The 18,108-nt window shown below is 43.4% G+C and overlaps 1 protein-coding gene across 6 annotated transcripts in view; it reads right to left on the minus strand.

Annotated features, from left to right (window-relative positions):
* Nucleotides 1–5,704: 5,704 nt before the first annotated feature.
* Nucleotides 5,705–18,108, minus strand: part of LOC110528215 (SPRY domain-containing protein 3) — a 61,827-nt gene continuing 49,423 nt past the window's right edge. For 2 of the 6 annotated variants that reach the window (XM_021610074.2, XM_036983805.1), the window contains exons 8-11: nt 7,441–7,498; nt 6,582–6,701; nt 6,249–6,370; nt 5,705–5,985 (exon numbers count right to left, since the gene is read on the minus strand). In XM_021610074.2, the coding sequence (XP_021465749.2) occupies nt 5,851–5,985; nt 6,249–6,370; nt 6,582–6,701; nt 7,441–7,498 (435 nt within the window). In that variant the 3' untranslated portion in view covers nt 5,705–5,850. Of the gene's footprint in view, nt 5,986–6,172; nt 6,393–6,581; nt 6,702–7,440; nt 7,499–18,108 lie in introns of those variants that run through there. The other 4 variants (XR_005052634.1, XR_005052635.1, XM_036983806.1 and 1 more) reach the window with 4 other exon arrangements.

Genomic DNA, 18,108 nt, shown 5'->3' on the forward strand with positions numbered 1-18,108 from the left:
CATCTGTTGTCTTGTTTCAGTACATGAACTAAGGCCGGGATTCAATACGATCGCCCTTGTAGCCAGCTTTGAAAGGCAATGTTTCCGCGTTTGCTGACATCACATTCATGGTGAATGCTGTAAATGTCAGCCCAATTGTAAATTACCTTTAAATGTCAGATCTGCGTTTATAGCGTGCTTAACTCAGTACAGTGTTATGATACTGATACTGTTCAAAGACCATCCACTGGCATTTTCTTCAAGAAATCTGCCTCCAGAAATAAAAGTTTCTCCCAAGTGGGTGTGACACCTACTCCCATTGCCTGCTGCACTGCTGCTTGGGTTCCACCTGGCGATCTGTTCACCATCTGCCCTGGCCCTGGCCAGCACACACACACTGTTGGGGCGAGTGACTCTGAACTTACAATGGCTAGCCCCAAGTCGTTATATACACTGCTCAAAAAAATAAAGGGAACACTTAAACAACACAATTTAACTCCAAGTCAATCACACTTCTGTGAAATCAAACTGTCCACTTAGGAAGCAACACTGATTGACAATAAATTTCACATGCTATTGTGCAAATGGAATAGACAACAGGTGGAAATTATAGGCATTTAGCAAGACACCCCCAATAAAGGAGTGGTTCTGCAGGTGGGGACCACAGACCACTTCTCAGTTCCTATGCTTCCTGGCTGATGTTTTGGTCACTTTTGAATGCTGGTGGTGCTTTCACTCTAGTGGTAGCATGAGACGGAGTCTACAACCCACACAAGTGGCTCAGGTAGTGCAGCTCATCCAGGATGGCACATCAATGCGAGATGTGGCAAGAAGGTTTGCTGTGTCTGTCAGCGTAGTGTCCAGAGCATGGAGGCGCTACTAGGAGACAGGTCAGTACATCAGGAGACGTGGAGGAGGCCGTAGGAGGGCAACAACCCAGCAGCAGGACCGCTACCTCCGCCTTTGTGCAAGGAGGAGCAGGAGGAGCACTGCCAGAGCCCTGCAAAATTACCTCCAGCAGGCCATAAATGTGCATGTGTCTGCTCAAACGGTCAGAAACAGACAGTACCGAGATGAGATCCTCAGACCCCTTGTGAGACCATATGCTGGTGCGGTTGGCCCTGGGTTCCTCCTAATGCAAGACAATGCTCATGTGGCTGGAGTGTGTCAGCAGTTCCTGCAAGAGGAAGGCATTGATGCTAAGGACTGGCCCGCCCGTTCCCCAGACCTGAATCCAATTGAGCACATCTGGGACATCATGTCTCGCTCCATCCACCAACGTCACTTTGCACCACACTGTCCAGGAGTTGGCGGATGCTTTAGTCCAGGTCTGGGAGGAGATCCCTCAGGAGACCATCCGCCACCTCATCAGGAGCATGCCCAGGCGTTGTAGGGAGGTCATACAGGCACGTGGAGGCCACACACACTACTGAGCCTCATTTTGACTTGTTTTAAGGACATTACATCAAAGTTGGATCAGCCTGTAGTGCGGTTTTCCACTTTAATTTTGAGTGCGACTCCAAATCCAGACCTCCATGGGTTGATACATTTGATTTCCATTGATAATTTGTGTGATTTTGTTGTCAGCACATTCAACTATGTAAAGAAAACAGTATTTAATAAGAATATTTCATTCATTCAGATCTAGGATGTGTTATTTTAGTGTTCCCTTTATTTTTTTGAGCAGTGTATATTATTTTTTGGTGTTGTGCATTTTGCTATTTGCCTCATGACTCCTGCATGCTTTGTTGACTACGAACTTTCTTTGCCCAACTGTGGGACAGACTATGTTTGTTCCCACATTCGGGACTCTGACTCTCTTGTTTACACAGACTTATGGCCTCCCATCCCATTCTAACCACCTCTTGCCGGCTTTGTATTCATGTTACCTGATGAAATTGCTGTACAATATAATCTTGTTGCCATCTGATGCACATTCAGATGTCATAAATCAGCACTGCAGAGCTCTCCCTGTCCTCTCCCGTGCCTTGACTGTATTACTGTTGATAATATCTGGAAAGGTGCATGTATACCCTGGCCCATCTACTGTTGCTAGCCCCAATTCTGACTTGTGCTCTGATATCTGCTTCACTGATTTCTGCTCTCGTAAAAGCATAGGTTTTCTGCACGTCAACACTAGAAGCTTATTACCTAAAATTGATCAATTGAAAGTGTGGGTTCACAGCTCCAATCCACATGTGTTGTTCATTACTGAGATGTGGTTAAGGAAGAGTGTTTTGAACACTGATGTTAACCTTTCTGGTTATAACCTTTTTCGGCAAGACAGATCTTCCAAAGTGGCAATCTTTACCAAGGATCACCTTCAGTGCTCAGTTGTCTCCACCAAGTCTGTCTCCAAACAATTTGATTTGCTGGTTTTAAGTATTCAACTTTCGAATAGCTCTTTGTTGACTGTTGTTGGGTGCTATTGTCCTCTGATCAGCCCCGGCCTGTACCTTAACTGCCCTAAGCTCTCTCCTGTCCACTTACACAAAGTCTGAATTTGTCCTGCTAGGCGACCTAAACTGGGACATCTAACATTTAACCACCTGACCAAGTCCTAAAGCAATGGGACTCCATAAATCTTTCTCAGATTACCAATCCCACAAGCTATGGCTCCAAACACCCAGAAAAGGCTACTCTTCTTGATGTTATCCTTACAAATAATCCTGATAAGTATCAGTCTGGTATTTTCTGTAATGACCTTAGTGATCACTGTTTGACAGCCTGTGTTCGTAATGGCAGCTCAGTGAAACGACCTGTCCTGATTTGCCTTCCTTCATGAACTAGCCTCTGTAAAATGGTATAGAATCAGCTTGATCCCCTCTATCGAAGACGCTTGGACCTTCTTTTTTGAAGGTCCAACCTTAAATGTCCTCAAAGATGTCACCATTGCCCTTGATTCTAAGCAATATCGTGCTGTCATTTTTATTGACTTGGCCAATGCTTTTGATACGGTAGACCATTCCATTCTTGTGGGCCGGCTAAGGAGTATTGGTGTCTCTGAGGGGTCTTTGGCCTGGTTTTCTAACTACCTCTCTCAAAGAGTGCAGTGTATAAGGTCAGATAATCTGCTGTCTCAGCCAATGCCTGTCATCAAGGGAGTACCCCAAGGCTCAATTCTGGGCCCCACGCTCTTTTCAATTTACATCAACAACATTTCAGGGTGACAGGGTAGTCTAGTGGTTAGAGCGTTGGACTAATAACCGGAAGGTTGCAAGTTTATATCCCCGAGCTGACAAGGTACAAATCTGTCGTTCTGCCCCTGAACAGGCCACTGTTCCTAGGCCGTCATTGAAAATAAGAATGTGTTCTTAACTGACTTGCCTAGTTAAGTAAAAAAATAAAAAAATAAAAAAAATAGCTCAGGCAGTAGGAAGCTCTCTCATCCATTTATATGCAGATACAGTCTTATACTCAGCTCTACAACAAAGCCCTTAACCTTGTTCTGAACACCTCCAAAACAAAGGTAATGTGGTTTGGTAAAAAGAATGCCCACAGGTATGACTACTACCTCTGAGGGTTTAGAACTTGAGGTGGTCACCTCATACAAGTACTTGGGAGTATGGCTAGACAGTACACTGTCCTTCTCTCAGTGCATATCAAAGCTGCAGGTTAAGGTTACATCTAGACTTGGTTTCCTCTATCGTAATCGCTCGTCTTTCACCCCAGCTGCCAAACTAACCCTGATTCAGATGATCATCCTACCCATGCTAGATTACGGAGACATAATTTATAGATCAGCAGGTAACGGTGCTCTCGAGCGGCTAGATGTTCTTTACCATTCGGCCATCAGATTTGCCACCAATGCTCCTTATAGGACACATCACTGCATTCTATACTCCTCTGTAAACTGGTCATCTCTGTATACCCGTCGCAAGACCCACTGGTTGATGCTTATTTATAAAACCCTCTTAGGCCTCACTCCCCCCTATCTGAGATATCTACTGCAGACCTCATCCTCCACATACAACACCCGTTCTGCCAGTCACATTCTGTTAAAGGTTCCCAAAGCACACACATCCCTGGGTCGCTCGTCTTTTCATTTCGCTGCAGGTAGCGACTGGAACGAGCTGCAACAAACACTCAAACTGGACAGTTTTATCTCAATCTCTTCATTCAAAGATTCAATCATGGACACTCTTACTGACAGTTGTGGCTGCTTTGCCTGATGTATTATTGTCTCTACCTTCTTGCCCTTGCCCAATAATGTTGTTACCATGTTGTCATGTGTTGCTGCCTTGCTGTTGTCTTAGGTCTCTCTTTATGTAGTGTTCTCTCTTGTTATGATGTGTGTTTTGTTATTTATTTTTTGAAACCCAGCCCCCGTCCCCGCAGGAGAACTTTTCCTTTTGCTAGGCCGTCGTTGTAAATAAGAATTTGTTCTTAATGAACTGACTTGACTAGTTAAATAAAATAATATAGCTCCCTCTGCTGGCTATAAGTCTCATCCAAATGAGAGAAAAAACACAAAGCAGGCCATCCTTTATAAATAGATACTCATCTTTATTTACAAACATTGCATACAAGTGCACAATTTAGAGGTGACACATACATTCATATCAATGATTACATGAACCTAATATGAAATCAAATGACACTCTGTCAGGAACAGTTTATTGCATGATCTTCAGTTTTTTTAATCATAAAATACAATCAATCAGCACATTGCTTGAGTACAGTTCTGATATTACAGAAGATGAATGAAAACAAATTAAAATGGTCTAGAAAGGCAGATCTTGATGAAGTATTTCATTTAACCTGTCATTCCACAATATAAATGAACCCAAAAGAGAAGGAACATGGACATGCCCAAACAAAAAGCCTCTCAAATGCCTGTAGTATGCATCATAATTCAGTATATCTACAATAAAGTGCTTGTGATAAAATGATATGGTATTATCATAGTCTTAGAAAAAAATGACATATCACAACATCCTAGTTATAGTTATTTGGATTTTGGCATACCTGAGAGTTGTATTTCTTGTCTGTGGGTTACATTTATTTCAGCATTTTGAATGCATTCCTTTAATAATCTCAAAATATAGTTGAACTAATAAGACTTGAATGATTGTTGCTAAAGACTGGGATTGGTCCAGCATCTCTTTAAACTGGTTCTAGCATTTTCTATTGACATGATAAAAGTAAGCACTTTGAGGCACCCATACAGTATAGTCTTGACATATCAGCTTTGAATAATATTAATCTTCATACTATCTAGTAGCATGAGTTTCCTCTACTGATAGGAGTCAACCCAGAGTAAACTAAACTGAGGTGGGACTTCCCAGACAACATGTTGGATCCAGGAGTGATGTGAAGAAAAGGGATACTGCACTGTGACGACAACAAATTCCCATATTGGTCTAGCATCATATCGTCATCCTCCCTTTTGGGGGCCCTAAGCGAGATTTTGTTGGCCAATTCTGCCCCTTTTGCCATGGGGCAGATTATTTTTGTTGCAGTTTAAAGCTAATTTCCTGTAATTCTTCACATTTTGCCATGTTAATGATATCTGAGTGAAAGTGACTAACAAAAGCAATGGGCCCCTGGGCATGCATCCTGCGTGACCTGTCAGTATTCTACCATGATTACTAGTTTAGCTGGCAAGAATAATTTACCAATCTAAAATAGTTAGCTGACATGGTTAATTGAGTGACTGTCAGTGACTGACATACCAAGAGAAAAATTGCTAATGCACAACCACATAATTTTTTTTGGGGGGGGGGGGGGGGGGGGGGCTAGTGGCTTGGAACCATACAGCTGGCCCTGTCCTCCAAGTTTGTGGTGTGTGTGTCTGTCTGTGTTGGAGCCACTTCTCTCTGGTCATGTCCCTACTCTCTTCACTCCACCCTCCATCCTCCCCCTCTCCTCTCACCCACTTAGAGGGTGCAGGTCCACCCTGACATTTTCCCCGGTGCTCATCATGCCGATGGTAGGATAGAACCCCCCTGCTGGCACTGCCACCTCCTTGCGGCCCACCACCTTCCCATTCCGTGTGAAGAACACCTAGCACAACACAAGGGGGCGACAGTGAGCTACTATTCACACTAGGGTTGGGGTTGATTCCATTTAAATGAATTTAGGATATGAACAAAAGTGACAAATTAGTTAGGGTTTTATATGTGATGTGTTCTGATTGGATATAGGAGTGGTAAAACAGTAGGCACAGAATTTTAAGAATAATTTAACATAACCCCTCTCCTGCCTCTCACAGAGCTGACGCTCTGGCCCTGTTTGAAGGTTTGCTGATGTAGACAAAAGTCTCTCACCACGACCTTCCTCCCCTCCAGTTCCTCCCCATCCTCCTCCTCGTCTTCATCGTTCATATAGAGGTCATTCTGGACACGCTGCTGCTTAGGCCGCAACTCTGAGTCCCCGTCGTCACGGTCATCTGAGGGAGCCACACTGAAATGCTCAGAAAGACAGACACGTGGCGAGACAGACAGATTGATAGACAGGGAGGACGAGGATAAAGTTAACTAAGTTTACCATTCAAAATACCTCCTCACATTTGCTGCTTTATAACATTTTTTATAATCTAATGACATTGTTTGTCTCATGGTTGTCTGTCTCAGATGGCAGCAGCCTAATGGTGCACTCACCTCCACTGTCCAGGATGTAGTCCTGTGGGAACATGATGCCACAGACCATGACGTCCCCCTCAAAACAGCGAGGGCCAAAGGCGTCCCCCACCCCACTACCCTGGAAGAGCTTCCCATCATCTGAGAGAGAGGGAAGGAGAAAAGAGAGTGCGTGTGTGTATATGAGAGCATGTATGCAAGTTTGAATCATTCTGTATTTCAAATCCATGCAAATTCAATCAGTTCAAGGTAAACAGAAAATTCCTATTTCAATGAATCTCCTAAATTAACTGAATTGAAAATGAGCCCAACCCAGAACTTCCAAATGAGTGAGATGACTGCTGTGTTCCCGAGCTAGAACATTAACTTAAAACTCCATTTGTCCTCAGCTCAACCTCCCTCGGCAGTGGAATAGTCAACTAGAGGTCAGGGGGAATGCGAGAGGAAAGAGCTACTTTCTCATCTTTAGGGTGGATTTTAGGAAGAAAGAAACAATGACATGGAACAGATGAAACATGAAGAGATCACTAGGTGGGGCTTCACCTAATCACCACTTTGGCAGATAAGCAGCGATAAACACACAGGCTTATGATAACAGTAACACACTGATAATGGTGTCCCACCATTCATGGGGACTTGGACAACTCTCTGCTTATCTCGCAATCTCTTGCTGAGCCCTACATGGCACCCTATTCCCTACATAGTGCACTACTTTTGACTAGAGCCCTATGGGCAGGAAGGGTGCCACAGGAGTCAGTCTGACCAATAATTAGAATCATGCATGACAAGCAGGTACAGAGATATAAACATTCAAGCAACAAAACAAACCATCTTACAGAAACACTTGCAGACGGACAGTTACATGACTCAGGACACTCACCTGCATGATAGGCTATGGAGCCCCTGCTCCAGCCAGGGTGTCTGTTTTTGGGATATCCCTGTGAAATTAAGTGATAATATGTCAATGAGGTCTCATTTGACTCATACGAGGTGTGTGTGTATCTAATGACACCTTCCTGATAATGATTAATTGTGTGTGCGCACATACAGTGGGGAGAACAAGTATTTGATACACTGCCGATTTTGAAGGTTTTCCTACTTACAAAGCATGTAGAGGTCTGTCATTTTTATCATAGGTACACTTAAACTGTGAGAGACGGAATCTAAAACAAAAATCCAGAAAATCACATTGTATGATTTTTAAGTAATTAATTTGCATTTTATTGCATGACATTAGTATTTGATCACCTACCAACCAGTAAGAATTCCGGCTCTCACAGACTGTTAGTTTTTCTTTAAGAAGCCCTCCTGTTCTCCACTCATTACCTGCATTAACTGCACCTGTTTGAACTCGTTACCTGTATAAAATAAACCTGTCCACATACTCAATCAAACAGACTCCAACCTCTCCACAATGGCCAAGACCAGAGAGCTTGTAAGGACATCAGGGTTAAATTGTAGACCTGCACAAGGCTGGGATGGGCTACAGGACAATAGGCAAGCAGCTTGGTGAGAAGGCAACAACTGTTGGCGCAATTATTAGAAAATGGAAGAAGTTCAAGATGACTGTCAATCACCCTCGGTCTGGGGCTCCATGCAAGATCTCACCTCGTGGGGCATCAATGATCATGAGGAAGGTGAGGGATCAGCCCAGAACTACACGGCAGGACATGGTCAATGACCTGAAGAGAGCTGGGACCACAGTCTCAAAGAAAACCATTAGTAACACACTACGCCATCATGGATTTAAATCCTGCAGCTCACGCAAGGTCCCCCTGCTCAAGCCAGCCCATGTCCAGGCCCGTCTGAAGTTTGCCAATGACCATCTGGATAATCCAGAGGAGGAATGGGAGAAGATCATGTGGTCTGATGAGACAAAAATAGAGGTTTTGTCTAAACTCCACTCGCTGTGTTTGGAGGAAGAACAAGGATGAGTACAACCCCAAGAACACCATCCCAACCGTGAAGCATGGAGGTGGAAACATCATTCTTTGGGGATGCTTTTCTGCAAAGGGGACAGGACGACTGCACCATATTGAGGGGAGGATGGATGGGGCCATGTATCGCGAGATCTTGGCCAACAACCTCCTTCCCTCAGTAAGAGCATTGAAGATGGGTCGTGGCTGGGTCTTCCAGCATGACAACGACCCAAAACACACAGCCAGGGCAACTAAGGAGTGGCTCCGTAAGAAGCATCTCAAGGTCCTGGAGTGGCCTAACCAGTCTCCAGACCTGAACCCAACAGAAAATCTTTGGAGAGAGCTGAAAGTCCGTATTGCCCAGCGACAGCCCTGAAACCTGAAGGATCTGGAGAAGGTCTGTAAGGAGGAGTGGGCCAAAATCCCTGCTGCAGTGTGTGCAAACCTGGTCAAGAACTACAGGAAACGTATGATCTCTGTAATTGCAAACAAAGGATTCTGTACCAAATATTAAGTTATGCTTTTCTGATGTATCAAATACTTAGGTCATGCAATAAAATGCAAATAAATTACTTAAAAATCATACAATGTGATTTTCTGGATTTTTGTTTTAGATCCTCTCTCACAGTTGAAGTGTACCTATGATAAAAACAATTACAGACCTCTACATGCTTTAAGTATGAAAACCTGAAAAATCAACAGTGTATCAAATACTTGTTATCCCCACTGTATAAACTCTAAAAACTATAAAAAATAAAAGTTCCCTTTTTGGGACCCTGTCTTTCAAAGATAATTTGTAAAATTCCAAATAACTTCCCAGATCTTCATTGTAAAGGGTTTAAACACTGTTTCCCATGCTTGTTCAATGAACCATAAACAATTAATGAACATGCACCTGTGGAACGGTCATTAAGACACTAACAGCTTACAAACGGTAGGCAATCAAGGTCACAATTATGAAAACTTAGGACACAAAAGAGGCCTTTCTACTGACTTTGAAAAACACCAAAAGAAAGATGCCCAGGGTCCCTGCTCATCTGCGTGAACGTGCCTTAGGCATGCTGCAAGGAGGCATGAGGACTGCAGATATGGGCAGGGCAATAAATTGCAATGTCCTTACTGTAAGACGCCTAAGACTGCGCTACAGGGAGACAGGACGGACAGCTGATCGTCCTCGCAGTATCAGACCACATGTAACAACTCCTGCACAGGATCGGTACATCCGAACATCACACCTGCAGGACAGGTACAGGATGGAAACAACAACTGCCCGAGTTACACCAGGAACGCACAATCCCTCCATCAGTGCTCAGACTGTCCGCAATAAGCTGAGAGAAGCTGGACTGAAGGCTTGTAGGCCTTACCAGACATCACCGGCAACAACGTCACCTACGGGCACAAACCCACCATCGCTGGACCAGACAGGACTGGCAAAAAGTGCTCTTCACTGACGAGTCGCGCTTTTGTCTCACCAGGGGTGATGGTCGGATTCGTGTTTATCGCCAAAGGAATGAGCGTTACACCAAGGCCTGTACTCTGGAGCGGGATCGATATGCAGGTGGAAGGTCCGTCATGGTCTGGGGCGGTGTGTCACAGCATCATCGGACTGAGCTAGTTGTCATTGCAGGCAATGTCAACGCTGTGCGTTACAGGGAAGACATCCTCCTTCCTCATGTGGTACCCTTCCGGCAGGCTCATCCTGACATGACCCTCCAGCATGACAATGCCACCAGCCATACGGCTCGTTCTGTGTGTGATTTCCTGCTGGTCAGGAATGTCAGTGTTCTGCCATGTCCAGCGAAGAGCTCGGATCTTAATCCCATTGAGCACGTCTGGGACATGTTGGATCGGAGGGTGAGGGCTAGGGCCATTCCCCCCCATGTCTGGGAACTTGCAGGTGCCTTGGTGGAAGAGTGGGGTAACATCTCACAGCAAGAACTGGCAAATCTGGTGCAGTCCATGAGGAGGAGATGCACTGCAGTACTTAATGCAGCTGGTGCACCAGATACTGACTGTTACTTTTGATTTTGACTCCCCCCCCCCCCCCCCCCCCCCCCCCTTAGTCTAGGGACACATGTCTGTGGAACTTGTTCAGTTTATCTCAGCTGTTGAATCTTGTTATGTTCATACAAATATTTACACATGTTAAGTTTGCTGAACATAAACGCAGTTGACAGTGAGAGGACGTTTCTATTTTTGCTGAGTTTGTTTCATTGATTTAGTTTCCTGCCAATGTGCCATTGAGCCCCCAGGTGATCCAACAGAAACCCCAACAAAGGCCCAGTGTTGTAGCTGATAAGATCTGAAGATGAGTCACATTTAATGGGGGTGCACCCTGTCCATCAGCCCATACAATGGAAGTCCTCATGAAGGAACAATAAGAGCATTTATTTTCTAGTTTTTCAGCCAGCCTCCTCTACTCCATCTCTGCAATACATTTTGACACATAAGGGTCATTAAAAGGATCTGGATTTGCAGCCATAAAACACTATGATGAGTCACTGCTACTCTGAAGACACCATTTGTTATAGGCTTTACCCACAGCAACCGCTATCCATTAATGAAACAGCTTTCCCAAAACACTCAGATGCTAATCTTTAACACACCGTGGGTAACATCAGCTGGGGATGGCATCACCGGAGCTAATAGCCCTAGCTTCTTTGCTGGTATAGAAGCTAGGGTGGCTAGGGTGGCTGTAGCGCCAACAGGTCACGACTAATGCTAACTGGTTTAGAGAAGAATGAAAAGAGAGCTGCCTTTGTGCCAATGGAAGCCCCTATGGCCACAGTGGCAAGGGCTTTATTGGTACAGATATGAAGAGATAGAGACGCAGGGAGGAGAGGACAGTGGATAAAGAGAGGGTCAGATAGTGGGAGAGGTATGGAGATGGACAGGTGAGGCAATGGAGAGATGGGAAGATGAGATTAAATGTGAGTATGTTTAGGGGATGAAAAAGTGAAGATGAAGATCATGATAGATGAGAAAGAGATGGAGAGGTAGGAGAACGAGAGATAGAGTGGCACAGGAATGTGTATCACACCATCCCACTGTTTTCCAATAAAAAAGAGGAGTCAAAGTTGTCACTGATCTGCTTTCACAAGTGGTTTTTCAACGGGGATGACGCCCGCCTTTGATTTTTCCTGTGAGAGGTAATGGTTCACAATCAACACATTAATGACAGGATGGCTCATTGGGCCTGCTAGGAGGTGAAGGGGAGCAGTGGAAGTCTGAAACCTCAGGAATGGCAGATTGCTGGATTTATGATGCCCCACCAGAACCGACGACTGCTTCAGAAAACAATTCCCGGAAAACAAATCAGTGAAATCACAGAGCTCTATTCTCTCGCCCTCATCCAGCCTTTAGTGCCAAGCAACACACACAGACAAGAGTGCAAAGGTTTAGGAGGTAGGGAGAGTGACTGTGTGTGATATGACATTAGGCAACCCCAGAGATTAACAAGGGTGTGGACTTGATCAAAGGTAGATGAATTGGGCAAACGTAACTAACTGACATCAGGATGGTTTCGCTTCAACACCCAATGGAGGACTTTCATTCATTGTCTGGGTACAACACATCCTTACAACAGCCATGGGACCACAGTGGTTAGCTATCAGGAGGTACAGGCCAAATATAGAAGACACCTATGATACCTATTAAAACCTCAATAATAGGGCTTACCCAGGAAAAACTTCCAAAAGCACAATTCATGGTAAACAGGAATTGGAGCACTAAAAAAACAGGCAGAGATCTACTTCTTACGCTCAGGCTTTGCTCCATACTCTGATGAAGCACAGGTATCCTGACGTTTCTCCTCTGAATAAGTCATTTTGGAGAGTTTTGTCCTGCCATTTGTTGTTGAGAAAACCTACTCCCCTTTGTTTGCTGAAACCGGGAGGCCTACCTGAACTGTGATTTACTTGAAACTCTCCATGATGTCACAAGAGTGGGAGCTCCAGATGCAGTCAAAAAGATCAAGAAGGATCCAGCAGTATCGAGGGGCTCTTATTTCCAGGTTCTCTTATCTGATCAAATAACTGACATATCTGAAGGAGCAGCTCTTTGATTTATATTAAACAGGATGTGCAGATTCCATGTTGATTAAATTTCTGCTGTCATAATGAGTTCAGGTGTCTCTGTATTGAGCAAACAGTCATTAGACAAGCCCTCCCACAATATGGAGATAATCACCATCATGAATTATACAGAGAGAGACACCATTGGAAGGGGTCCAAATTAATTACTTTAGGATATCAACTTGATCTTTCTAACCCAGAGAATACAAGCACTTGCTGCATACCTTTCTTTTTATGTAGTTTCTTTCTGTGTATGGTGCTACTCAGTGGTAAGCAACTCATCAGACAAAAATGCCCAGCTACCTAGCGGCTAAATAGCCATGCTTGGAAAACTGCCACACTGTGAAAGTTGTCATTCACCTGGAAATAGTGAAATAAACCATGCTTGCCATGAATAACAGAAGAAAAATAGCAGCGATAGGTGGATAATTTGAGATATAGATAGAGAGAGAGATATATATATATATATATATAAAAGTGGCTGTAATCTTGTGAGGTGGAGACCGGGTTTGATACAGCACATTTTCCACACTCCACTTCAGTCAGAGTTGCTATCATGTTAGCACGATTGGCTAGCATGTAAATGGAACAGCCTGTGTTTTCTACGGAAAACCAAATGAGGGGTTCGCTTTTCCCCTCTCCATCATTCATCACTCTGAATGGGGTGGAAATAGTGAGAGATGTGGAGGAGAAGTAGTTGAAGGAGGATAGGATAGTCATGGCTGAGCTAGCGAGATAAGTGACAGCAACATTTGACCAAAGACACTGACTGGTTAAACAACTGCCTCAGTTTCTTTTTCATTTGACCTCCTTTGTACCCCAAAATTAAGGTTTGATTGGCATCTAGACTAATTCCACCTTTTTAGATGGTGCCCATCTTTCCCAATCATTTGGCATTGAGGCCTGCATATACAGTTGAAGTTGGAAGTTTACATACACCTCAGCCAAATACATTTAGTCAGCTTTTCACAATTCCTGACATTTAATCCTAGTAACAATTCCCTGTCTTAGGTCAATTAGGATCACCACTTTATTTGAAGAATGTGAAATGTCAGAATAATAGTACAGAGAATGATTTATTTAAGCTTTTATTACTTTCATCACATTCCCAGTGGGTCAGAAGTTTACATACACTCAATTAGTATTTGGTAGCATTGCCTTTAAATTGTTTAACTTGGGTCAAACGTTTTGGGTAGCCTTCCACAAGCTTCCCACAATAAGTTGGGAGAGCTGGTGTAACTGAGTCAGGTTTGTAGGCCTCCTTGCTTGCACACGCTTTTTCCGTTTTTCCCACACGTTTTTTATTGGATTGAGGTCAGGGCTTTGTGATGGCCACTCCAATACCTTGACTTTGTTGTCCTTAAGCCATTTTGCCACAACTTTGGAAGTATGCTTGGGGTCATTGTCCATTTGGAAGACCCATTTGCGACCAAGCTTTAACTTCGTGACTGATGTCTTGAGATGTTGCTTCAATATAGCCACAAAACTTTCCATCCTCATGAAGCTATCTATTTTGTGAAGTGCACCAGTCCCTCCTGCAGCAAAGCACCCTCACAGCATGATGCTGTCAGCCCTGTGCTTCACGGTTGGGTTTGGTGTTCTTCGGCTTGAAAGCCTCTCCCTTTTTCCTCCAAACATAAACATGGTCATTACGGCCAAACAGTTCTATTTTTGTTTCATCAGATCAGAGGACATTTCTCCAAAAAGTACGATCTTTGTCCCCATGTGCAGTTGCAAACCGTAGTCTGGCTTTTTTATGGCGGTTTTGGAGCAGTGGCTTCTTCCTTGCTGAGCGGCCTTTCAGGTTATGTTAGTATAGGACTTGTTTTACTATGGTTATAGATACTTTGTACCTTGTAAATCCCAGAACCACACTGGGGGACCTAGTGAATGACCTGCAGAGAGATGGGACTAAAGTAACAAAGCCTACCATCAGTAACACACTACGCCGCCAGGGACTCAAATCCTGCAGTGCCAGACGTGTCCCCCTGCTTAAGCCAGTACATGTCTGAAGTTTGCTAAAGAGCATTTGGATGATCCAGAAGAAGATTGGGAGAATGTCATATGGTCAGATGAAACCAAAATATAACTTTTTGGTAAAAACTCAACTCGTCGTGTTTGGAGGACAAAGAATGCTGAGTTGCATCCAAAGAACACCATACCTACTGAGAAGCATGGGAAGCAAACATCATGCTTTGGGGCTGTTTTTCTGCAAAGGGACCAGGACGACTGATCCGTGTAAAGGAAAGAATGAATGGGGCCATGTATCGTGAGATTTTGAGTGAAAACCTCCTTCCATCAGCAAGGGCATTGAAGATTAAACGTGGCTGGGTCTTTCAGCATGACAATGATCCCAAACACACCGCCCGGGCAACGAAGGAGTGGCTTCGTAAGAAGCATTTCAAGGTCCTGGAGTGGCCTAGCCAGTCTCCAGATCTCAACCCCAAAGAAAATCTTTGGAGGGAGTTGAAAGTCCGTGTTGCCCAGCAACAGCCCCAAAACATCACTGCTCTAGAGGAGATCTGCATGGAGGAATGGGCCAAAATACCAGCAACAGTGTGTGAAAACCTTGTGAAGACTTACAAAAAATGAATGAAAACATTTGATGTGACAGAGTGAATTAAGAACCGTAGAATGTTATGGAAGTATAGCATGTTTCAGATGGACTCATTCTAGCCTGGATAATGAGAATGTAGAGTGATGATGAAAATCATAATAGTGACATTGATGTTCATTGTGCTGGAGATAATGACAATATTGACAATAGCAATGAATGATGATAATGATCAAGTTGATGATAATAATGTAGGAGGACATGGCATGATGTGATGTAGCGGTTAGTGCCGCTGTCTTTGGAGCACACATATACTGTATGGGGTCAGAGAAGGTGGCTGAAGGTGTCCCCAACCGATTGTGTTTTTTGTTTGTATATTTGCGTTGTTTGTAACTTATTTTTTACTTATTTTGTACATAATGTTGCAGCTACCGTCTCTTATGACCAAAAATAACTTCTGGACATCAGGACTACAATTACTCACCACGGATTGGCAGAATCGTTTTCCCCCTTTTAACAAGTCTTACCAGCCCCATGCGGATGATATACTGCTTTCTCGGGAACAGGCCCAGATCCCTGGGATTTGTGTGAAGAGGAGGCAGAGAAAAAGGGGCCAGAGGGCGGTCTGCCTTCTGAGAATTCGTAGGCAATCGAATAAACCTCCACTTCCTTCCATTCTGCTCGCAAACGTGCGATCTTTGGAGAAAGAAATCGATGACCTACGCGGAAGATTAAACTACCAATGGGACATTCAAAACTGTAATATTTTATGCTTCACGGAGTCATGGCTGAACGACGACACTATCAACATACAGCTGGCTGGTTATACACTGTACTGGCAGGATAGAACAACAGCGTCTGGTAAGACAAGGGGCGGCGGACTATGTACTTTTGTAAATAACAGCTGGTGCACGATATCCAAGGAAGTCTCATGATAAGCTGTAGACCACATTATCTACCTAGAGAGTTATCTGTACTTTTTGTAGCTGTTTTACATACCACCACAGTCAGAGGCTGGCACTAAGACAGCATTGAATGAGCTGTATTCTGATCAACCAGAGGAGGCGCTCTTAGTAGCCGGGGACTTTAATGCAGGGAAACTTAAATCTGTTTAACCAAATTTCTATCAGCATGTTAAAATGTGCAACCAGAGGGGGTGTGGGAAACTCTGGACCACCATTACTCACACACAGAGACGCATACAAAGCTCTCCCTTGTCCTCCATTTGGCAAGTCTGACCATAATTCCATCCTCCTGATTCCGACTTACAAGCAAAAATTAAAGCAGGAAGCAACATTTACTAGATAAATAAAAAAAATGGTCAGATGAAGCAGATGCTAAGCTACAGGACTGTTTTGCTAGCAGACTGGAATATGTTCCAGGATTCCTCCGATGTCATTGAGGAGTACACCACATCAGTAACTGACTTCATCAATAACTGCACCGAGGACGTCGTCCCCACAGTGACTGTACGTACATACTAGAGGTCGACCGATTAATCGGCATGGCAGATTAATTAGGGACGATTTCAAGTTTTCATAACAACCGGTAATCGGCATTTTTGGATGCCGATTATGGCCGATTACATTGCAATCCACGAGGAGACTGCATGGCAGGCTGACCACCTGTGTTACGAGAGTGCAGCAAGGAGCCAAGATAAGTTGCTAGCTAGCATAAAACTTATCTTATCTTATCAATCTTAACATAATCACTAGTTAACTACACATGGTTGATGATATTACTAGTTTAACTAGCTTGTCCTGCGTTGCATATAATCAATGCGTTTTCTGTTAATTTATCATCGAATCACAGCCTACTTCGCCAAACAGGTGCTGATTTAACAATAACATCAATGCCTTTCTTAAAATCAATTTTCAAATCAACATTTTTTTAAACCTGCATATTTAGTTAAAATAAATTCATTTTAGCAGGCAATATTAACTAGGGAAATTGTGTCACTTCTCTTGCGCTCAGTGTAAGCAGAGTCAGGGTATATGCAGCAGTTTGGGCCGCCTGGCTCGTTGCGAACTGTGTGAAGACCATTTCTTCCTAACAAAGACCGTAATTAATTTGCCAGAATTTAACAAAATGATGACATAACATTGAAGGTTGTGCAATGTAACATATTTAGACTTAGGGTTGCCACCCGTTCGATAAAATACGGGATGGTTCCGTTTTGTTTTCGAAATTATAGTTTCTGGATTTGACATATTAATGACCTAAGGCGCGTATTTCTGTGTGTTTATTATATTATAATTAAGTCTATGATTTGATATTTGATAGAGCAGTCTGACTTGAGCGGTGGTAGGAAGCAGCAGGCTCGTAAGCATTCATTCAAACAGCACTTTCCCACGTTTGCCAGCAGGACTTCGCAATGCTTGAAGCACAGCGTAGTTTATGACTTCAACCCTATAGTGCCTATAAGAACATCCAATAGTCAAAGGTATATGAAAAACAAATGGTAAAGAGAGAAACAGTCCTATGAATTCCTATAATAACTACAACCTAGCACTTCTTACCTGGGAATATTGAAGACTCATGTTAAAAGGAAACACCAGCTTTCATATGTTTTCATGTTCTGAGCAAGGAACTTAAACATTCGTTCTTTTACATTGCACATATTGCACTTTTACTTTCTTCTCCAACAATGTTTTGTATTATTTAAACCAAATTGGACATGTTTCATTACTTATTTGAGACTAAAATAAAATCTACGTATTAAGTTAAAATAAAAAAGTGTTAATTCAGAATTTTTGTAATTGTCATTACTACACAAATATATATATATACACACACACACACACACATATATATATATGTAAATATCGTCCCATTAATCGGTATCTGCTTTTTTGGTCCTCCAATAATTGGTATCGGTGTTGAAAAATCATAATCGGTCGACCTCTAGTATATACCCCAACCAGAAGCCATGGATTACAGGCAACATCCGCACTGAGCTAAAGTCTAGAGCTACCGCTTTCAAGGAGCAGGACTCGAACCCG

Source organism: Oncorhynchus mykiss, chromosome 7 (assembly GCF_013265735.2).
Source record: "Oncorhynchus mykiss isolate Arlee chromosome 7, USDA_OmykA_1.1, whole genome shotgun sequence".
Lineage (NCBI taxonomy): Eukaryota > Metazoa > Chordata > Actinopteri > Salmoniformes > Salmonidae > Oncorhynchus > Oncorhynchus mykiss.